This window comes from Varanus komodoensis, unplaced genomic scaffold, assembly GCF_004798865.1.
Source record: "Varanus komodoensis strain SLA01 unplaced genomic scaffold, ASM479886v1 scaffold54, whole genome shotgun sequence".
NCBI lineage: Eukaryota > Metazoa > Chordata > Lepidosauria > Squamata > Varanidae > Varanus > Varanus komodoensis.
Genome location: NW_025336142.1, coordinates 2,110,191 through 2,133,314, shown reverse-complemented (window position 1 = coordinate 2,133,314; position 23,124 = coordinate 2,110,191). Strand labels below are relative to the sequence as shown.

Genomic DNA, 23,124 nt, shown 5'->3' with positions numbered 1-23,124 from the left:
CCCCTCCCCACACACAATATTTTCTAGTTCTTAGATCAGATATTCAAGAGGCCAGCGCTGGCACTTGTTCTGCTTCTCCGTCTTAGGCTTGCTTCAGAACCGTCCAGATTTTCTTACCTTATATTCTGAACAGAAGGATTCAGTGTGTCTTCCATCATGTTACCAGTGACAGCTGTGTGTCCTTCTGGGATGGACTGCACTGGTTGCATTAAATGAACTGTCCGATAAAGCTGAGTTGGATGTACTGGCTGAGCTGACGGCACTGTCCTCAACATTTCTGATGCCATAGGAGGCTGCAGTTCCACAGACTGCTTGAGTTTGGTAGACTTGGGGTTAACAGGTATCTTTAAAACAGCAGTAGATCCGCCTCTTGCCCCCATATTGGAAGACACTTTGGCCTTGCCCACTTGGTTTCGGTTAGCCAGAGGTGCTGACAGTAGAGAGGAATCAGGGGAGTCTGTACTGGAACTTGGATCATCCTCATCATCAATGTAGATTAGGTCTTTTGGCATTTCTTTAAACTGATAGACCAAACGCTGCCCTTCTACTTTGGCCAGGATGCCTCTTTGGTAATAGTACCTGTTCAAAGGAGGAAAACACATCAAAGGTGACACACAAATACATAACGGGAAAAACCCATGCCTAAGTGACTGAGTTAATAAAAGATTACTCCATGGATGTACCGTTTAGAATGCATTTGAATAAATTTCCTTTGAGGAACAAAAAGCTGTTCAACAGGCGCTTAAAAGACGGCACAACGAGCACCAAGCGACTTTTAACCTTTTCAAGTGATTTGGAACTCAAGTTCAAACTGTAGGAACAACAATTTTGGATGAACGATCATAAATATTTAGAAATGATAATGATGCATATTGTTACATACATGTTGAAATTATGCCTGTCTTAGCGCAGAATACTTTCAATCCAATGATACACATTTTCAGGTGAGAGAATACTGATATTTTCTTAAGTTCACATACCTGAGGGCTCTGCCCATTGTTTCGTAATTCATATCAGGCTTGTTTTTGTGCTTTCCCCATAACTTTGAAACAGCCTTGGAATCTACCAATTTAAAAATGCCCTTCTCTCTTTGAGTCCATTTAATGTATTTAGGACAAGTAGCTTTGTCCTGAAGCAGTGCTAGTAAGAATTCCCAGAGATAAATTGTGTTTCCTGGAACAGATAAATGAAAAGCTTTTCAAAAAATAAATATGCACCACATACAAGGATCCTGATTTTGACAGTAAGACATAACTTTCCTAAGGGGTTGCATGCTTATGCGGATTTCTTTCAACATACAACTATTTCCTGGTTTGGACCTTTAATTTGCCGTGTGCGGAGTGCACTATTTGCGGATGTATTGCCATGTGAACCAGCTCCAAAACGACGAGGGCCTCCAAGTGCCACACATGTCTGAGAACTCCTGGCAGTTCAGAGCGAATTTTATTTTATGACCATAGTATCCTACATGGCAACAAGTCCTTGCGTGCCAGCAGAAGCATTTCAGCCACCTTTCTAAAGGATCTGTTGTATCCATTCTGATTCTCACGAAATACTAAATTCACTCGCCCGAAATCTCATTTGATTTTAATGCTTCATGAAGAATAGTACTACTGGTCTGATACTGCCAAAAATCTGTGGAGAACCATCTATACCTTAGGAAAACAGTGCAATATAGTACTGAAAGGTAATCCATGCTCTGGTCGTCTCTAAACTGGACTTCTACGATGCACTTGACATCCTTTACTTGAAGACTGTTCAGCACTTTGTGTATACCGTTTATGTGGTATACACAAACACACACAAGTCAGATGAAAGGTCAAGAAACTCCTTTCGTTTTCCCCCACCCTCTAGGATTAAAATAAATCACCCAGGGCATCATAGCTGGAATTTTTGTTTCCCAGAATTTGATCCATACAGCTGTGCTCCACAGTCCTCAGCTCATAACATTTGCGCTTACCCTTCCCATCTTTATTTTTCTTTTTCACCGATATATTTGGAGTCAGCGTAGGTGACTCTGATCGAGCAGCTTTGGGTTTCTTCCCTGAAAGAAAAGCGAGTGTTATGCAAATTCCACATGGCAACCACGAAGGAGGCATGGCACGCTCCATTCAGTCATTGCCCACAACCGAATTATATTAATGTCTTTACTGAATTTATTTCCGGCCTTTCTTCACAGAAAGGTCATTTTTTGCTTTGCTTTTTCATCAACAGCTATGAGACTCAAAGTTGTCAACTGAGCAAAAGGGTGGGAAAGGTGGCAATCAGGTCCAACTACCAAAGCTTATACACAGAACTCTTCATGTTGTTTTGCCAGCAAAAATCCCCTCATGGTTTCACTTCTTACTTGTTAGCTTGCTGCTTGACAGCTGTCAAATGAGAAGCCAAACAACAGAACGGTCTATTCATAGTTTTGCTTTGTCAATGTGAGAAAAGCTTTGAAAACATTGTGCCAACTATGTGGCATTCAACCACAAGTACAGACATTTCAGAAGCCTCCAAATTTCAAATCGGAGTCCTGTAGTCCTACTGCTTCTACACACTACATCTTCACAAACTATTTCTACACAAAAGTTCATGGTGTTTCTTGCTTGGTTGCTCTTCTAAAACATACAGTACCTGTAATACAAAGCATAGTTGCTTAACTAAGATAAGTTTATTCTACTTTCCAGATGGTCTAACTAACTAAACTGATTTGAACCTTTTCCAAAATACACTGATCGCCCTACACCCAGATATGAAACTCTCCGTGTAGGCTGCTGTTTAGCACACTGTAGTGTCTCCTTACCCTTTCTCTTCTTTGGTTGCTCAAGTGCTAGAGTGCTTGGTGATTCAGCAAATGCATCTTGGACTTGGTGCACCTCAACCACTTCGGGGATCCCATCCAGTGTTACTGACACTTGAGTAATAGGACCAATGTCAACATCATCCTCTGTCCCAAATACGTGTGCTTCAGAAAAACAATGGAGAGGTCACGCCACACTTGAACAGTTCTAGAATACCTTCTAGCTATCAGGTTAACCCTGCTCAGAACAAAAATTCAAGGCTGTTGACTAAGATAGCCTACTGAATCTGAATAATCTTAACTGATTAATTGATAGAATCTCATTTTTAATTACAGAATTTCTATACTGTGGCTATTTTGAAGCTAACCCAACCTTACAGGAATGTTGAGACGAAGCCAACAAAAAAGAATAAATCTTATAGTTCCCCAAATCTGCACTTCATGAGGTGTATGACGTGGAAGATTGCATCAAGGGGAAAACCAGTGAGAAGTTTGCTAACTGGCAATGTGAATGACACAGAGAACAAAACATGCATGAATGTTAAATATTTGAGTATGCCACCTTAATTTTCTAAAATTAGGGGATTGGCACAAAATGAATGGCTTATTAATGAACTTGCTGAGAAGATAAGGCAAATTTCTTCCCCAGTCTGCCCCACAGTGCAATGGCGTAACCGCCAAGGGAACTGCTAGATAATTTAAATAGCTTCTCTTGTAATATCTGCTTTCTGCAGAATCCAGTTTCAAAAACCACAGACACACCACCTTTAAAAAACCCACATTTTTATATATTGGCTGAAGCTCAGTCCAGGTAAGATGGAGGTCCTGTTGGTGAGTGGTTTGAGTTTCTGGGTCAGTGACCTGGGCCCTGCCCTGGACGGGGTTGCACTCCCCCTAAAGGACAGGGTCTGCAGCTTGGAAGCACTCCTCGGCCTGGAGCTGTCCCTGGGAACCCAGGGAGGAGCCATTTCCTTCCGCTACGGCTGATCCATCAGCTGCATCCTTACCTGGAGGAGAACTGCCTGGCAACAGTGACACATGCACTGGTTACCTCCTGCTTGGACTACTGTAACGCGCTCTACGTGGGGCTGCCCTTGAAGATGGTCCGGATGCTTCAGATGGTGCAAAATAGAGCTGCCAGGATGCTGCCGGGGACTGGGAGTTATTCTCACATAATTCCAGTCCTCTATCAGCTACATTGGCTTCCCATTGAAGTCTGGGCTCAATTCAAGGTGCTGGTTATTACCTATAAAGCCCTAAACAGCTTGGGACCAGGATACCTAAAGGAATGCCTTTTTCCCTACATGCCCTCCTGCCCTCTAAGATCGGCAGCAGAAGCTCTCCTCCGGGAACCCTCTTCGAAAGAGGTTAGGAGACAGAGTACTTGGAGGAGAGCTTTCTCTGCGGTGGTGCCCTGACTATGGAATGCGCTCCCTAGAGAGGTCTGCCTGGCACCGTCATTATATGCTTCTTGGCACCAGGTCAATACCTTTTTATTTGACCAATATTTTAATGATCCAAATTAATTTTAATTGTATATTTATTTATTTATTCATTAATTTAATTCATTTTAACCATGTCATTTTATACTCAGTCGTGGTGAAGCCAATTTATTTTGTTTAGGACTGCATATTGTTATTTGTTTTTTGGCACCAGGCCAAGACCTTTTTATTTAAATGTCATTTTAATTGTTAATATTAGTTACTGATTTTATATCTTTGGTCATGATGTCTCCAATTATATTGTTATTATATTGTTTTTATTATATTGTTTATAGTTATATGCCTGATATGTATTTATTGTCATGAGCCGCACCAGGGCTTGGACGAATGGGGCGGCATAGAAGCTCGCTCGCTCGCTCGCTCGCTAAATAAATAAATAAATAAATATTGTACTTGGGGTTTTAATGTCTGTAAACCACCCAGAGAGCCCTCTGGGCTATTGGGGTGGTATATAAATGCAGTCAGTCAGGGAGTCAGTCAGTCTTGCTCTTTTACATAGGACATTTTTCTCAGATGTATTCCGGTTAGACTCACTTGATCTCTTCCCATCAAGCATTGGGTCAGGAGAATCCATATTGAGAAGGGCCTCAGCAGCTTCAATGGTTTGCATTGTCTCATCTCCATTATGGCAGGATGCTTCAACTGAAAGTCAGAGAGGAGGAGGCAGAAACAAGACAGAAATTCAGAATTTGTAAGAATTCTAGCGCGAAACCTTTAAAAAGAACTCTTTGATTTTGGCTTCATTCCACATAGGATCCTAGGATGTAACTATGAACAGCAAGAAGAGAAATTGTCTGTATCTCCTTTCAGCCACTCCTGCAATAAAGAAATTCCACCATGCCCAGTTCTTTTTATACATCCCAATTTTCACTTATTATTTATTATTTACTTACTTCACTTCTGCTAATTATATGTAAGTCCAGTGCCTATAAGCTTCTCAGCTGTCAGTTTTGTTGGAAAACAAAGATGGACAGATGGCCATTTTGTCTCCAGATTTCAGTGCGTGCTTGCTACTTTTGTGCTAAAAAGCCGGTGTGGTTCTCTCCAGCTCTCCTGGGTACAGAAGCAGGGGCCCTGGGGCAGAACCTCAAAATGGTAGCTCAACCACAGTAACCACAGGAATGCGCTCCCCAGAGAGGTCCGCCTGGTGCCGTCGTTATTTGTTTTTCGGTGCCAGGCTAAGACCTTTTTATTTAAAACTTATTTTAAGTGTTAATTTATTGGTTATTTGTAGGATTTTAAATTGTTTAAGCCAAGATGCACTGGGTTTTAATATTTTTATTGTATAATTTTGTTCCTGTTGTAAGCCGCCCTGAGGCTTTGTTGCAATCGGGGCAGCATAAAAATGTTTTAAATAAATAATCAAGAAGACTGGAGAAAAATAAGCTAAACGCACCTAGAGATCATTTATAGTAACTTGTATATACGTGTTGTACACTGATGATTTAAAAGAAAAAGAAATGGTAGGAATTCCAAAGAATTAGAACAGAGGCTTTGGTCCAAAGAACTGCTTGGGTCCATGTAATGAGCTTGTGCTGGTCTGGTGGAGTTTTGTTTGTTTGTTTGTTTTTACTCTTTTCTTTAAATAGGCAATGCCCAGATAACACCATGAACTGCTCTTGAAACTGAGCTAGTTTCAAACGCAGCTTCCAGAAAGCACGTGCCAAAAACACTTCTGAGCTCAAGGAACCTTTTTCAGCATGCTTCAGATCCTGGCTAATGCAAGTTCGCAGATTTAACTTCCTCTGAATGTTTACCAAACACAAAATGAGCAGTGTGGCAAGATCTTCCGGGAGCAACATGTCATTCCCTTTCTCATCCATCAATTCCTTAGGGACACAACATCAAAGCAGGCTCAGCAGGTTTTATTTACAGACTCCTGCCAGTAACTTCCCTCGCTACAATCCAGTTACAGAGTCTGAAGTTCTTCTTGCCACAGGAGAGAACTCCGCCTGTTCCTCTTGCAGCTCCTAATCCTGAGTCTAATTGCTCAGTCTCCTAATTGCTCTCAGTCTGACTCTGCCCTCTAGTCTTCAGGAACCTCCATGTCTTGTTTCTCTAGTGAATCTTCAGATAGCAGGCTTCAGCTGCACCATCCCCTTTCCCTCATTCCCTTTCCATTCCCGTCATTAGTCAACTCTGGAATGGGCTGCTAGTCCTCAGTGACTCCCAAGGGCATCCTCTCAGTTGGGCTCCTTGGACAGAAAGTTCATGGTAGCAGTGAAGTTAGGACTTGCCTGAAGAAATTGGTCTAATCAGAAGCATCACTGAAAACTACGGCTTGGTGTTCTATCTGAATTGACAAACCATCGTTTTGACTAATACTTTGCTTCAAGCATATGCTACAGCATGAAGAAGCTGAATTTCTACTTTTGAAGCTGGGTACTAAAGAGGGAAACAAAAGCAAAGAAGCAGCTGTTACGTATATAAACTGCTCCAGGAGACTTTTCGCCTGAAGACGAGCCAACTATTTGGTGTGAAGCAAAAACTGTGCCACTGACTTGACTCGTGGCCTCGCTACCTCCCACCATGGCTTATGTAAGCCTGCGACGCCTGCAGGTGCCACGCTGCGTATGTAAGCCACGGTCTGTCACGTCATCTGAACGTGGGCGGCAGGGACTGTCGAAGGGTTACATGATCTTCAAACAGCCACTGGTGCCCAGGTTTGGATGACACAACCAACTGTGCCACCACCTGCTGGGGACTGCCTAGTCGAATGCTTGCCTGATCACACCACTTCCTGAAGCCACTGTGGGCTGGAGGGATCCGAACACCGCAAGTCACAACGGGAAAAGGCCCACGAACCTGTGAGGGTGATGTCATCGTCTTCTATGATTTCTTCTTCTGCGACATCCAGTGACGTTTCCGTTATCATGTCATTGGGCTCGGCAACACAGGATAAACCAGAGTAATTGTTCAGGAGATCCGCACTCGGCACATGTTCCACAATGACAGCGGGAAAGATTGATGGGTCACCCAGCTATTAATCAAGGGGAAAGACAAAGCAAAAGCACTGCTTTATCAGTGAACGACTAGGGTACCCAAACAAAGCATCGTGACACAAACTGGCTCCAGTGTTGCTTAGCTAACCTAGCCAAGTCAGCTGGAAAAATGTGTTGCTTCCTAAGAGCATCCTGAAGTATACCTGCGCTGGTTCGTGCAACACCTGAGCCCTGCTTTTTGGTGCAGATGTGGCCCAGAGATTACGAGTCTGCAGCTGATGAGTCTGCAGACCCACGACCAGGTCAGTCTGCCCAAAGGAAGCTGGTTCACAGCCACTGCAACACCGCCATGCCAATACACAGTCACAGAATTAAGGAGGGGATTCCCATGCCACCAGCGGGCCAGGGGCTCATTCTTCACTGGCCTTCCAAGGACCTGGGTTATCAGATTCCAAAGGACACTGAAGAGGAGGCAATGCGGGGGGGGGGGGCAGGAGGATTGAAGGGGGAAGGAGCTGTGGAAGCCCAAAGTTGCTGCCCACAGCTCTCCAGGCCGACTGTGAGAGCAGGCACGCCTTGGAAGAGCTGGGAGGGGAAAGGAGGCAGCCCAGGAAAGAAGCGGGCCATTGCTTCAGAAATCTGAAGGACAAAACAGTCCAGGGCAAGATCACCCGCCAACGTTTTCTCACAAATGTAGCTCAAAATTACCCCAACCAAAATATCCGGTCCTCCTGGGAGAATTATCTGAATGGAACAGAACATAATAAGAGAATCAAAACCATGAGAGAGAATGGCACACCCCTTCTCTTCCCTTCTCATGGCTGACTGGCTCCTCCACTACTGAAAACACACAGTGTTTGAAAGATCAAGAACATTCTGCAGAAGGTACAGTTCCTTCCTTGTCATTTTTCTAATACTTTTTACCATTTCCGATTTGCACTAAGTATAGAATTGTGAGATGAAATTCAGATAAACTGTGCTTACCAATAAACTCTAAAACATGGTTTGCAAAGTATGTGTTGGATGTTTAGGAATCACAGTCAACTACGTTGGAGCAGTTTAGAAAAGATGCCACATCGAATCAACCAAACCACATTTAAGTATATCCTTTCACTCTGATATTCCAGCTGCATACAGAACATCCGCATCCTCAGCCCAAGGACGGGGAATCACCTTTAGACCAAGGGCTGAATCTGGTTTTGGAAAAGCTTGCGGGAGCCACACTCCAGTGGTGCGCAGGGCCAAAATCAAAAGGCAGAGAGGAAAAAATGCACAAGATATTTACTACTGGTAACTAGGAGAGGTTAAAATGAAGAGAAAACTGCAGAAGAGCCAGGAAACTACCCAGCAATTGGCCGGGGGAAACAGGGTGCGTGGCCAACCTTTCGGGCATCTCCAGAGGGCTACATTCAGATCCCAGGAGGACCAATTTGACTCTCAGACCTGAGGTTTCACCTCAGCTTCTCCAGCTCTAGCATCTCTTTCTGGGAGGCATCCTGAGTTTTTACAAAATCCTGGTTTGGGTAGGAAGCAGAGTCCTCTTTCTCCCGAATATCCTTTTTAGGGGTGGGGGCAATGGCATTTTGCAGACTTTAAAAATGTTATACCGTAATAATCATTCACACTTATTCCCCTCTCCTTTGGCATGCTATTTCCAAACCTCAACAAACTGCCTATCCCCCCCCCCCACCCGCACATCCCTTGGCATTTTGTTTCAGCAACAGGCAGTATTGGGAAGGCTCTCTCAGAAGTCAGGCCACAGGAATTACAAAAACAAGATCTACAAGAAATCCAGAAGCATTTTAAGCCATCAGCCTCCTATCAGGCAGGCCTCCTCAAAGAAAATGGAGCAGACAGCACCAGAGAGATGGCTTGGTCCAAAGAGACAGAAGTCACAGGAGAGAGACACAGAGAACCACAAGCATTAAGCAGCCCAGAACAAGTTTCTCCGAGGGCATACAGTTCAGTTGCTGATAGGACTTGGACTTTGGATTCCTTGATGGCTCACAAATACAGGTATTACATTTATACATTTATGTGCTTCCTCTAAGAAGCCCCTTTCTCCCTATAGCAATCTTGTGGGTTAGGCTAGGCTCCAAGTCACCCCAAGAAGTGGAAATTTGAAGCTAAGTCTTTCCAATTATAACCCAACAGATGACCTCCACAATGGTTACCTAGTAAAATAGAATGCCAATTAACAGTAAAGCTTGCTTTAAGGTCTAGCAATCTGTACACTCAGGTTAATGGGCAGAAAGGTGGGTATGTGTTGTAAAAACACAAGGTTCTGTCCTGGTAACGAAGAAGGCATCCCTATTAGTTTTCTAAATCTAGTACATCTAGAATTCAGCATATTGGTACAAGTGAGAATTTTGGAACAACTCCAAATTGGGTTAAGCTACAAAATTCTGTGTAAATATGATGTTTCAAAACTTCCCTAGGATATGGAATCCATAAAACTATCCAAAATACAGTTGTACAAGTCAACTGGCCTCTTTAATTCATTACTTCGTGAACTGACTCACAGTAATGGCCAGATTACACCCACCTGCAAGTTTAGTGGAGAACATGAAAGTCACTTTTTAAAAATCACAACATTGTTCATAGTTTATGAGATACGTGGGATATTTTCCAGCAGATAAACTTGTCTGTTAAGAGGAGACCTTCCTGTTTTAGGTAACGATCTAGTGGAATCAATATTGATCCCTGCCCATTGAAGCAACTGCCCTCCAACAGGCCTCCTCCTCAGGTGGAGGTGGAAACAGTGGGAGGGAAGGCAAGGGAAGAGAAAGCACCTCCTACCCTGTATTCCAACCAACTCCGCAGCACTGCAGCGGAAGCATGAAAAGAGACCGGGGTTTTGTCTGTCTGACCAGTCTGGCATGCTGCATCTGTGGCTTAGCAAAACTGTTGATGAGCAACCCGTGATACCGGCTTTACACATAATCGCCACCCATGGTTTATACAACCTGCATCCGTAAGCGCTCAACAAACCATAGTTTCTCCGTGGGCAAGTTTGTGGTTAACAACCGTAGTCAGCTCCATGGGTTGCTGAATCACACGTTTTCAATATCTACAAGTATGAGGTAACTATGGGCTGTTGTCAGGTTGGGAAACCTTGGTTGTTTAAACAATGGGCTATCATTCTGGGCAAAGCCAGAACCGTGGCTGTTCATGGGTTGTTTCACAAAAGCACAGAGGTGGCCGGCAAAACAGTAATATAACAAAGCCACTCCATACACCAGCACTTCAGTGTTGCCAGGGCACGTGGGGAACGCAGAGGGAGCCAGCAAGAGAGCAGGAATTAAAGAACCCAAGCATTCACCAAACAGCCAGCGGTCTGCCTGAGACTGTGGATGAGCCCTTAAGGCAACAAACCACGGGCAAATTACACCATGAACTGTCCCTGCATGCGAACCCTGTCACTGCCTTTGGGGCGATGGTGCAGTCTGTTGGGAGAAATGACCATTAATTTATTGCCTCTGCATTCCTTGTTAGGATATCATACCCCTTTTATTCTGCCAGTTTGCTTCTTCAGTGCTTTTAATTACTCGTGGGCAACTTGAGTTTCAAAAAACATGTTGAAAAGTGTGATGCTGCATTTGCTCAACATGCTAACTGTGCCAATTCAGCGCGTGTTTACCCAAGTCAACGCCACCATGTTCAACATGACTTACTCTCTGGGGAAGTTCAGGGGCCTACAAATGCACCTTCTGGCTCACCAACAGGTAACACGTAAATAATATACTGAAACAATGGATGATGATAATGGATGATGACAACAATGAGGAGGAGGAGGAGCTGGTCACCACATCAGAGGCTGGGCTACAATGCTAATGCAGTAATGTCCACTCACAGTCTAAGAAAGAGAGGTGGACTAGCGGCTTATTCTGCAGTTGTGCCAGGCCTCTGAGATGCTTGGCGCCAACTGTTAAGACCTGCCGAAAACATGCGGACCCTGTTAATTTCTTGTACTATTATAGGTGAGGTAGTTAGAATGCCGTCCTGCAGCTAGGCTGCAGTTTGTTTCAGTCTTAGCCAACTTCCTCTTCTGCTGCAAAAAACAATTTCCCTTCTTAAAGGAGAAGTTCCAGACAACAAATGCAGCCCATAGGAAGAAACACTGAGAACATGGCTTTGCATTTGTACTTTACAAACTTTTTTGTCTATGCAGTCTTGACGGGTATTGTGAAAATCATTTTTTGCACTAAGAAACGAGTTATGAAACGTCTTTGATACTAGTAATGCAATCCACTTGGATGCAGGCCCCACTTACTTTGAATCCTGGATACATCTCTTTAAGATTGCAGCCTAGGAGTACCATCCATCTCCCAGATGGAATTAACATATTTAGCATAATCTTTCCACTGCAAACTTCATTTTCCATTTAGAAACTGTGGTAAGCATAATTGTCTGGTTACTGTTTACTTGTAACTACTGTGATTACTGTAATACACATCACTCTTGTGTGATTGCTTTTTTTTCTTGTATGTTATACAATTCACAAATAACGAAACAGCTTTGGACTGCAGTATTGCAGAATCGTGGCATTATTTGTTTTAGAACAGAATCCTATTTAACACTGGAGAGAAGGAAGATTCTTTCCAGAGATAAAAGGAAGTTTGTGCTTGCAGGCACGAAGAGTCTTAACAAAGAATCATTCCACCACAAAGAATCATAACAAGAATGTGGTACAGTGGTTTGCAATCAGCAGGTAAACCAGAATTAGAAACTGGCTTGAAATGACGGTACCAACCTATGGCTTGGCATGACACCTGCATTTAAGGAACTACGGCCAAATGGCCGGGGAACCACCTGCAGGGGCTGCTGTGACAGGGCAAGAGAAAGAAGGTTATGAAACTGTGAGGGCGGCCAACTCAAGCAGAGAAGCATCAGTAAACATGCTCTGGCTTGCCGCGCACATCTGGAAACTCACATCATGGTTTCGGTTCTAACTACATTTACCCAAACTGTGGTTTGCTGGGTTGCATGTCAGAAAGAAAGCTGCCCCGTCTGCGTCAGACCAGTTAACTGTTGACCCTGCTGCTGAGGCTGAAGCCAGCGAAGGCCAAATGCTGGTTCTTCAGCATGCAAAGCATGTGAACGCCCACTGCGTGACTGCCCCCACTCAAAGCAGCAGCGTCAAGGCTGGGGCTCAACTGTGAACTGAGAGCAGCAGCAGAAGGCCAACTGGCTCCATGAAAGTTGTACAAACAAGAGACATTTCCAGGAGCCTCTTTTGCGAATTAATGATCCAGTGGCCTGCCGCTGGAGAATTTATACTAGAACGAAACAGGCAGCCGTGATCAGAAGGACAGGGCACAAAAACCTATGAAGTGGGGTAGAGAAGGCAAGGGCTTGAGGAGAAAGCCAGAGGGAGTAATCTGTAAAGAACAGGAGCTCAGAGAAAGCACCGCTGATAATGGATGCAGATGACAAAGTTACACCAAAGGGGGAAAAAAGGAGGGGAACAGGAGGTACTTGTTATGCTGAAAGCAGAAAAACCAAGCATCAACAATAGGAATGAATGCTATTTATAATTTGAATTAGGCAGTAAAATCCTTGCTGGCTTGCATCCGATGGTGCATCGTTTCTTTGCAAGGGGTAATTTGTGCAAAGCACAATTCAGTAGGTTCACTAAGCACTAGAAAGTATAAAGGAACCGGTTACAAAAATATGCATGTACCAGTTACTTTGCTTTGCAAGTGAGGGTCCAGACCAGTATTCTCAAACCTTGTGCCTTCCAGACATACCCAGAATCAATGGCCCTACTGGATGGGAATTCTGGGAGTTGTGGTCCAAATGCCTCTGAAGACCACCAGGCTGGCGAAGGCTGGTCTAGCATCCTCCACAGCAGAACTCCGACGGTAAGAGAAGCACGGCAAGCAGCTGCAGACTGCCAGCTGATGTGGGAATTTGCTTGGAGGACTAAAAACTTGCAAAACCATTTTGTGATTTCTGCCAGGTGTGTCATCAACTCTTCAAGCTTAAAATATGAGAAGGATAAAAGCCTAACAGGAACAGTGAACAAGGTGCAATTCATCTTATTTGCTTTTTAGCTGGAAACAGTTGAGGCTGGAGGCAAGAATTTGTGTCATGGGTCCCTGGATATCTCTATTTTCCAGGACTGTTTAATCCCCAAAATACTTATATCGCCGTCCGTCATTAATGGCTCTAGACACTTACAGGTAACCGATTTCTGAACATCTGAGGGGGTCGTTCCAGCCTTCCCCAGGAAGTAAGTTAGTGACAGTTCAGTCGAACAGATAAACTGTCTGGCTTGGCATAAGGAACCCTCCTATATGCTTATAGTCCTGTCAGCAAAAGTCTTTACTGCTACATAATCATGCTTCAGGTTTTAGCTTCTAGGTCTGATAAACAGATATTCACTTTTCTAAACCAGACTATGCATGAGATGAACCAAGAACAGAGCCAGACCATTGGGAGAAAAGACCAGAATGAGAAACAGAAGCAAAACCTTTCAGTTCTGCATATGTAATTCTCCCCATCAAAACCTTTCACTGTACCAAAACAGATGAGCAACTGGTGGAAATGGATACCATAAGTATAGATTGTAAGACTGCTACAATCTACAATTCCCCTTGATCTTTTGGTGTGTCTCCCTGAGGCTAACAGCAGCCTGATGGGAATGTGGGTGCTTTTGAAACTGACCTGGTTCACACATAACAAGAAGCCATAGTTTAATTGGCCATCTTTGTTTGCCTTATCCACAATTAACCCATGATTTAGTTTCCAAACAACTCAGCAATCCATTTTTTAAAATCCCTAGCTAATTTGGTTCTTGCCCTCCTTTCATCCTGTAACCCACATGCCTTTACAGCACTGTAGCCTAGCAAAACCACATGAACAACCCAAGTTCCAAGGTTCGCATGTAACAACCAGAAATGATTTAAATAACTTAGAATTCACAACCCAACAAAAAACTATAGCTTCTCTTCATGGATAGTTTGTGGTTAACAACCATAGTTTTGAATTCTCACATAATGAGAATCCATAATTAAACAACCAATGAAACTGATTATGGGTTACTAATCACCAATCATCCACAAAAAGAATGCATGGTTTATTTTAATGGTTTGTGATGAGAATTAGAACTACCACATAAAATGTGAAGAAAGTGTTCTTTTCATTTTTTTTTCTTTTTCCTTTCTTTATGCAATTATAAATGAATTGCCTTTTGGCCAGAAAAGGCCTCCAAATAAACATACACTTTAAAAACTTGAATACAATATCAAAAATGTAAAGAAATTAAGACTGGGAGACAACCATTTTTAAAAGCAAACAATGAAATGGCTTATATTTCAAAGTATTCAAAGGCTGGGAGCAGAAAAATGTTTTAATGAGCCCTTCACAAACAAACAAAGATGGAGCCAGGGGAGGAAGAAATGTTACTACAGAAAAGGCCTCATCCCAGGTTTCTACCAACCCAGGCTTTCTTGGAGGTAGGTCATACTCTATTGTTCCCAATCGCTATATATGGGTGTGAAGGCTGGAAGTGAAGGAAGCTGGAATAGAGAACATGCACGTGTTTGAAACATGGTGCTGGAGGAGAGCTTTGTGAATACCCGGACTGGCAGAAATATGAACAAGTGGGTCCTAGATCAAATCAAGCCAGAACATTCCCTGGAAATTCATTCCTGGGGCACATCGCGGGAAGGCAAGATGCACTGGAGAAGACAGACAAGCTAGGTCTGTCCAAAGGTGGAAGAAGGAAGGGAAGACCAAACACGAGATGGACGGACTCCATCAAGGAAGCCACAGTTTTACGAGAGCTGAGCACGGCTGTCAAGGGCAGGACGTTGTGAAGGGCTTCCATTCATTGCGGGACCACAAGTCAGAGACCATTTGACGGTGCGCAACAAGAACCACCACCACCACCCTGTATTTTACAGCAAATAAAGTCACATGCAAATGTTGAAGAGAAAGAAAGAAAGAAAGCAGAGTGAAAGTGAAAGGAAAACATTGCTTTGGGTGTTCTCTTCAGAGTACCTGAGATATCCCCATCATCTGTACAAAAACCACACTGTAATAGAGTTCTGTTAAGTATTATTCATGTTCCTTTCCTCATATTTATCCCTCACTTGCCCCTCTGAGGAGCACACAGGGAAATATACGTGGCTTTACCCCTCCCTCCCTTACATTCTCACGTGAAGGCCTTCCATTTCCATCTCACACAAGCACACACCTACAGAAATAATCGTCCTTGGGAATTTTGGGGAGGGTGTCAGTGGCTTCAGTCCGGACATCACAAAAAGGGATCTCTGGGGAAACAAAAAATAAAAGGGAGAGGGGACAGCCAGCTCAAAGGGGCTCACAATCAGCAAAGGGGACACCAAGCCAATGGCATTTCCTCCACCGCAGCACCGCTGGTGCCGAGCGGCCCCTTTGCCCCCTCTCTGGACCTACAATGGGATCAGTCACCTGGGGTTAAGACATGAAAATACGTCTTGTGTACAACAGTCCAAGCAACAAGACAGGGGTTGTCAGGGAAGATGGATGCTCTAAGGCAAACTCCAGAAAATGGTCCAGCTTCACACAGCACCTCCAACCACCATGGCTTGCCATGTTGTGTGAATCCAGTCTAGGAGGCAGCATCGGTTGCAAGGCAAGGAACCTGTCCCAAAGTCTCCCAGCAATGGCTGACCAGGGATTCAAACTTGGACTCCTTCCAGTCATATCCTACAGGTAGGGGATACCGAAGGAAGGGGACAGAAACACTGCTTTCTCCTTTCCAAACTTTTGTTCTTTTTTAATTATCATTCATTAACGTGAAGAGAAGCAAGAATATAATCAGATACTTTTGTGATAAAATGGTATGCTTTCTCATTTCCTGAAGGGGTTCTTGTCATGGCTGTGGTTTTACTAATGCAGAAAAAGGATGTGGAAAGAGCTTTTGGTTTGGTCGGCCATAGTCAACCTCTTTTTTCTTGGGGTGGGGGGGGGGAGTAAGGATCTGCACCTCATGGCATGCAAGCAGGGTGCCTCTGGACATTCATGTGTCACGGGCACTGTCCAATCATCGTTTTTAAGTCCTACATAGCACAATTCAGACTCCTCTGCAAACTGCAATGGCTCCAGTCAAAGAAATGTTTTCCTAGCAATGTAATATCCCCAAAACACACACACACAAACTGGATTTCAAAAAGCAATTGAGCAAAAAGGGGCATTTGTTGCAATATGAACTGATCTTCAGGACACAACCTAATAAATGCGTTGATTGTTTCTCTGCACTATACAAACTGCTATCCTAGGTCTAAAGGCTACAGCACATGACCAAGACTAGGGACTGAAATAACTTTTTAAAAATCCAAAAAGTATGCACTAGAGAAATACAGAAGGTGACATTTCAAGAATTTAGTGTGCTGAGTGACAATCTGACTTTTCAACAGCTGAACTGATTTCTTCAGAACTGGTACAGCCTGTTTGATTACTTGCATTCCCAAAAAGTTGTAAGCTGGGCACATCATGAGAAGGCAGGACTCATTGGAGAAGACAAAAATATCAGGGAAAGTTGAAGACAGAAGAAATCAGAATCCCAAATCTGAGATGGATTGATTCCATAAAAGAAGAGCTGATGAGGTCTGTTAAGGACATTCATTAACAGGGTCATCATTGGTTGAGATGATCTGATGGCACATTAAAACATGAGGATTCCCATAACAACCATCCAGCCCAAACATTTGTAAATAAAACTAACTGCAGACTCCACAAGATTCCAGGCTCTCCCCTCCAAAGAAAAGTGGCACAGAAGGCTTACTCTGCTCAGGGAAGGGGAAAACTAAGTATCCTAAGGATTCTGGATGTCAGAAGGTCCTCAGGAATCAACTAGTCAACTGAGAACGCAGTCCTATGCCCGAATACAAAGGAAAATGTCCACAAAGCCTACCTTGTTGGGAATGCTGGGAGTTTTAGGAGGTTTTTTCCTTGGCTAAAGATACATAGGATTGCAGCCTGAAGTACTCATAACATCCATGCACTAGAAAATCATTTAAAATGTTCACAGGATTGCCCTGAGCAACGAAAAGTTCAAAAGAAAACAGACAGCAAAGCATTTTAATGTTCCTTTGGGATTATCTGGTGGCTCTTGAACATTACCTGTTGCTCATCCTCCATGACATTACTGGCAAACTCAAACATCAGATCATTCTGCTGTACAGCTGCTGCCATAATAGAGCATTCCACGGTCTCAGTTCCACATGGAATGAAAGTGGTCCTTCGGTGCAAAGAAAAAGTGTCTTTCACCAGGAAAGAGTTGCGTGAGGCTAAAGACCTTGGTCAGGCTGGTGTCCAGTAAACAGTTCTCGTACAGTCTTCCAGGACTTATTACTCACAAAGACAGATGAATTAGGAAATGCCTCCTTGAATACACGTCTCATCCAGAAACCACTGGAAAACAAAAGCAAAGCTGAATCAACAACAGTAATAAAATTATAAAATAAGATCAATATAGATAATGCTGAGTCTACCAGTTTATGAAGATTGCTTAAAAGAGACATCTAGAAATGACTGGCTTTTGCAAAATTATGAAACATGTGCCTTCTACAACAGCTTTTCTTTTTGTTAACAAAGTGAGCTACCAAACAGAAAAGTGAACATGCACAAAGGCTACTGATCTAAGTAGTTTTCTTCCTTACAAGCAGTTCCAAATTGCAATGCTCCTCTGCTGTCCAATCAACAATAAGCCTCTTTATAAAATTCTTAAAGTGCATTATAAATAAGGAAGCTCCTAAAGCTGCATCAAAGCCTTCTCCCTGTTCTTAAACAAGAAGATTTTTGGATCTTTTTTTCCAGCACTCTGAAAATGCAACACTGCTGTATTCTTATCTTTAACACCGGCTTGTATGCAGCAGGAAGGAAACACTGTCCACGTCATGGCAAATTAAACATGCAAAGAACCGTATGCTACAGAACTAAACAAACAGAAACGCACTAGGAACGGGACAATATATGTGAGTGTACTTGTAATCCCCTTATTCTAACCCACAAAAGTAGATGGTAAAATCAGCATAACAGGAAAAAATATCAAAATCATAATCAAGAAGTAAACCAACATTATTACAAGTATAACATTCATGTGATCAAGAGATAATGTGTGATAGTTTCTTTATTAACCTAGACCAAGAAAAATCACCTTGATTTTCCTCACAAATGCTAAATTGCAGTAGAAGCTTTAAAAGGTCAGATTCAGCCAATTGAACCATACTATCTCCTGTTTCCTATTAAAATACTGAAAATCAGCTGCTACCAGTCAACTGCCCTCTTCAACAGAGAAGGCTTCACATACCTCAGTTTTTATACAGAAGACCCGACATTTCAGAAGAAAATGAACTACACTGGAACTAGGGCCACAATTACTGCTTGTTTAGACTTTTTGTTAACTTGACATTTTCCAATGTGGGGCACAATTTTCACCCTGGAATGTTTTCAGAGACCTAGCTCTTATCCCCATCTAAAATCTCGGTTGATTCCACCAGGAGAGGAACTGATCTGATTGAATGGCTCCTGATTAGATTCTAAGGAGAAAGCCTATAGAAAATGGAGGATCAGGTCTATTGCAAAACCAAACTAAATTAGTGACCAAATGCAGATTGTTTTAGAAACCCACAGTCCAGCTTCGTGTATGTATTCCAACATATGGACTACTTTAAGCACCAGTTTTGGAAACAGTTGCAAGAGAGGCAGTGTGGTGATTAAAGCGATGCACAGAGAACTTGGGAGAGCCAGGTTCTAACCACTACATAGCCTCGGACCAGTCACTTGCTCTCAGCCCAGCCTACCTCACACGGCTGTTATGAGGAGGATAAAAGGCCTTGAGTGCCTCACAAGAGGAAAAAGAGCAGGATACCGATGAAATGCAGTAATAATACCAAGACAACTATATTTAGAAAAGGCTGTGCTCGTGACGTTGCAAAAGAGCATCAAAATCTAGGTACAATGAACCAAAGGACTGAAGTGGAAATGGGATGGAGAGCAACCTTCTTCCATTATGCACAGCAGATACCCAAGGTTTGTCGCCAGGTTGGTCAGCAAATATTACAAATTCTGTAAATATTAAAGAATTCTCCCACACTCATTTGACCTTAGCTTTAGATCTCAGCCTAGAATACTTACAACATTCACTCACTCACATTCTATGTTGTTTTTATTTGCTGATCAGAGTGGAAAACAAGATGTCTAGAACTGATGTGACATAAAATAACTATCAATAATTTGTGTCTCATACAAAAAGGAGAGGGCATCACATACTTAATGTTCAGGGAGTCCTGAAACTATGGGCCTGCTAAAACCTAATGACCTTTTCTCCAGCGAGAGCCACTTTCAGAGAAAGTTGGTCAAGCACGGCAGGTAGCTAATGAGGCAAAGCTACAAATCAGAACATTCCTGGTTTAAATCTCACCTCTGCCACGACCTCACTAGATGGCTTTACACAATCCTCCCTCAGATTTGGTTTCCCGCTTTGCAATATAAACTCGTTTGCTGTTCTGAGATAATGCATGTGAAGAAGCCTGAACCCTTGAAAAGTTCCAAACATTAAGAAGGTAATGATGATTATCCCTACAGATTCTTGACACCTCCCATCATAATATCATTTCTATATCCCACCACAGCCAAAGCTCTCTGGGAAGTATAAATGGTTCATAAAAACAGACAATACAATAAATATATCATAAAATCAGGAAAAAAATTAAGATGTTTTAAACAGCTAAAACCAGACAGTAATAAGGAATAACAAAAGAGTCCAAGTCACTCTGTGAAACACTTGTTGATCCCCTCAAGCCCCCAGGTGGCTGCATAAGTCTTTAAAAGTCTCAGAAAAGAGGGCTGTCTTAACCTGGTGCCAAAAGGATTTGTACCAGCCAGGAAGCAGTAGGGATGTTATTCCAAAAATGGGGGCCGCCACCAAGAAAGCTCTCCCTTTGCACCTCCCTCGGAGTTGGCACTTGCAGGAGGGCCACAGAGGCTGAGCATGGTGTCCATACAGTCACATAATCTGTGAATACCGCCAGCATCCATCCAGTTAAGGCACATCACGGACTGCAGGTGCATCACGACGAAGAGGTGCTTTGCATTCACCCAGGCAAAGAGATTAATTCTGAAGTTCCTGGAGGACTCCACTCCTATTTTATCCATAAACCTATTCCCAGTTTTGGAGGGCTATTTTCACAGCTACAAGACCCTTCATTGAGCTTCACTCGATTCTGAGTGCTTACAACAGGCAAGAAAAAAGCTACTTATGATTAATTTCCAATTTGCACTGTAAGGTAAGGAAGATTTCACCCTCTGCTGACTTTGGGTCTAGGATGCGGGAAACAGCATCCTTTCCATCAGGTTCTTACCTCTGATTTTGAACATCAGCGGGCAAGTCCCACTGTGTCCTCATAGCAGAAAGCCAAGAGGAATCCCTCCTTCCTTCTATGGCCAACTTCCTTGCCAAGGGCCCTGTGAGCAATTCGGCCTTCTTCCCCTATAAGCCATGTCTTCTTTGGAAAACCATGCAGCCTTTGCAGATGTGCTGTTAGAATCAGCCCCCGCACTTTTAAGGACATCGGCTATGCAAGGTTAGACCAGAAGAAGAAGTCCTACAACTAACTCCCAGCATTCCCCAGCTAGCAGCAGGCGCAGGCCTTGACGGCAGCCTATCACAGATGCTGCAAACCTGTTACGGGATGGTGATATATTCATGCAGACTTCCTTCCTCCCACTCCACCTCCCACTTGCTGTCAAGCGTGACCAGCCACAGCCCTGCCTGGGCAGCTGCCATGACTCAGTTAGACTAGAAATTCCCGTTTTTACACATTGCAGTCTTGCTTCCTTCAGGAGTTTGCCTGTCCTACCCTTGTCTCAGATTACAGGGGGAACTGGGCCTTTTAGCCCTGACAAAACAGCTAACCCTATCTCATGCCTAGATCTGCCTATACTTCTTGCTTCATATTTAACCTTTTCCAGTGCTAGGGGGGAATCTTTCCTATATGAAATGGGACTTTAAACTTTTTTTTTTTAAAAGACAACCAGTTATACACCTAGTAGTTAATGTAACAGTATCATTTTTCTGGTCATGTCAGATAACAGTTCTAGGTAACAAACATGTCTCTATGCCACAGTGAACTAGGTCAGAAAGCAAAAAGCAGACACAAGTCTATATAAAAGTAAACAAAAATTACCATTTACAAAGGGGCTGAACTTGTTCTGTCCTGGCAAGAGAGGTTTTAAGTATCCTGATTCTCTTCCCTTACATCATACATACTAGTGCAAGTTCACCTTTTTTTGATAAGCACTATAAGCAGAAGTTTTAATCACTGCTATATGATACTAAAGTACTACCTAACTGTTTGATTTCCTGTTCCCAAGCAGCTGCATAAATGAAGCACTGAACAGTTCAGCACAAAGTTAAATCATGTTTGCAATTTTTGCCCTCACTGACCAGAACCACATGCCTAATCCTTTCTTACATGTAGCACATCCAATCCCTCCCCTTTCCAACATGCTCGTAAAGGCCAATTTGAATGCTCAAACCCGGCCTAAATAAGCCAAGATGCGCATCAACCGCATGAGTCCTGTTTCCTCTTGCTTCACTGCTCCATTAGAACAAGGGAAAAGACACATTCAGAAGCTGCGATTAAGCACAGCATCCCATTACAGGTGAACCGGAAATGACAGTTAATGGCTTCCGAACAAGCCAAGATTTAAAGCCATGGTTCAAAGTTGGCTTCCAAACCCTATCTTGCTCGAAGCCATTAACCATGGTTCTGATTGGGGTGTAACAGGAAGCTGCATTCGGTTGGGCTCTGGCTTACTTGTTCGCTCACTTGGAGCAGGAAGCAAAGCGTGGGGGGGGGGGGGGGAGGTTGCTTCTGATGCATGACGCTGTGCGGCTCTTGCTCCATTAAGCCAGGATTTGATGATCTCACCACAGACTCAGCCATTCCACTCTTCAAGCCGGGCCTGTATGTGCTGCTGTATTTAGAGCACTCTCGCAATTCCACGCCCAACCCCACCCAGTCCACGTTTGCTGCTGATACTTGGGAGAGGCTTGGGATATGCTGTGCGCCAGGCTTTGGAATACACCTTCTCCACTGGCACGGCTATCCTTTGTGTTTCTGCCTTCCAGTTAATCAGTAGTGAGCAGTACAAAAAGGAAAGCTCAAACATATTCTGTTAGATCGGACACGTGCTGGCATTTCAAAAGACCTCTCCATCCAGAACAAACCTGTCCACACAACATAACACCTTTTCCACAGCAACTGCAAGGAATATTGGAAACTGCTAACCAAACACTGGCTAGAAATGCATTTTAAAAACTCTGTACCCAGCAAAGAAACACACAAAACTTTCTAGCACGGCCGCCACTGGAGTCTAATGGTCTTGAAGGCCAGCCGCACAGCAGGTTAACAATGGATCTGTTAATCTTCAACTTGTCGAAGCGTATCCTGCAGAAAGTGCCCATTTCAAAACAAACACATGGAACCAGTCAAACTGAAACCGATCGTCCTCTGCCTTTCCACACCCAACCAGCCACCAAAGGGAGGCCCACCAGTGCGGAATCGTCACCCTTTCAAGGCCTATACACAGACCTATGAGAGAGAGGCAGCAGTTGCATGGCTGATACCACAAACAAAACCAACCAAGTGGATGACAGCGCTAGGGGACCGCCAACAGCGCAGCCCTTGCGATGATGTTGAGAGTTTAGGCCCCATAACTAAGCAACAGATTTACAGCTAATGAAACAATACAGCAGGGCTCTGCAGAACAAAACACTGCCCCATTATCGCTACTTTGTTTTTTTTCAAGAGCAAAGGAAAAGGGAGGGCAAAGACAAGATACTGTATCCAGAAGTCCTCCAGAAAGTAGGCAATGAATGAAAAATGCACAGCAAGAG

The 23,124-nt window shown here is 43.4% G+C and overlaps 1 protein-coding gene across 6 annotated transcripts in view; it reads right to left on the bottom strand.

Annotated features, from left to right (window-relative positions):
* ELF1 (E74 like ETS transcription factor 1) overlaps positions 1 to 23,124 on the bottom strand; it is a 43,964-nt gene that overhangs the window by 9,413 nt on the left and 11,427 nt on the right. For 5 of the 6 annotated variants that reach the window (XM_044448194.1, XM_044448191.1, XM_044448192.1 and 2 more), the window contains 7 exons: positions 17,343 to 17,633; positions 7,093 to 7,267; positions 4,822 to 4,929; positions 2,789 to 2,950; positions 1,961 to 2,044; positions 981 to 1,173; positions 118 to 579 (listed from right to left, as the gene is read on the bottom strand). In XM_044448194.1, the coding sequence (XP_044304129.1) occupies positions 118 to 579; positions 981 to 1,173; positions 1,961 to 2,044; positions 2,789 to 2,950; positions 4,822 to 4,929; positions 7,093 to 7,267; positions 17,343 to 17,414 (1,256 nt within the window). In that variant the 5' untranslated portion in view covers positions 17,415 to 17,633. Of the gene's footprint in view, positions 1 to 117; positions 580 to 980; positions 1,174 to 1,960; positions 2,045 to 2,788; positions 2,951 to 4,821; positions 4,930 to 7,092; positions 7,268 to 17,342; positions 17,634 to 17,881; positions 18,047 to 23,124 lie in introns of those variants that run through there. The other variant, XM_044448190.1, reaches the window with a different exon arrangement.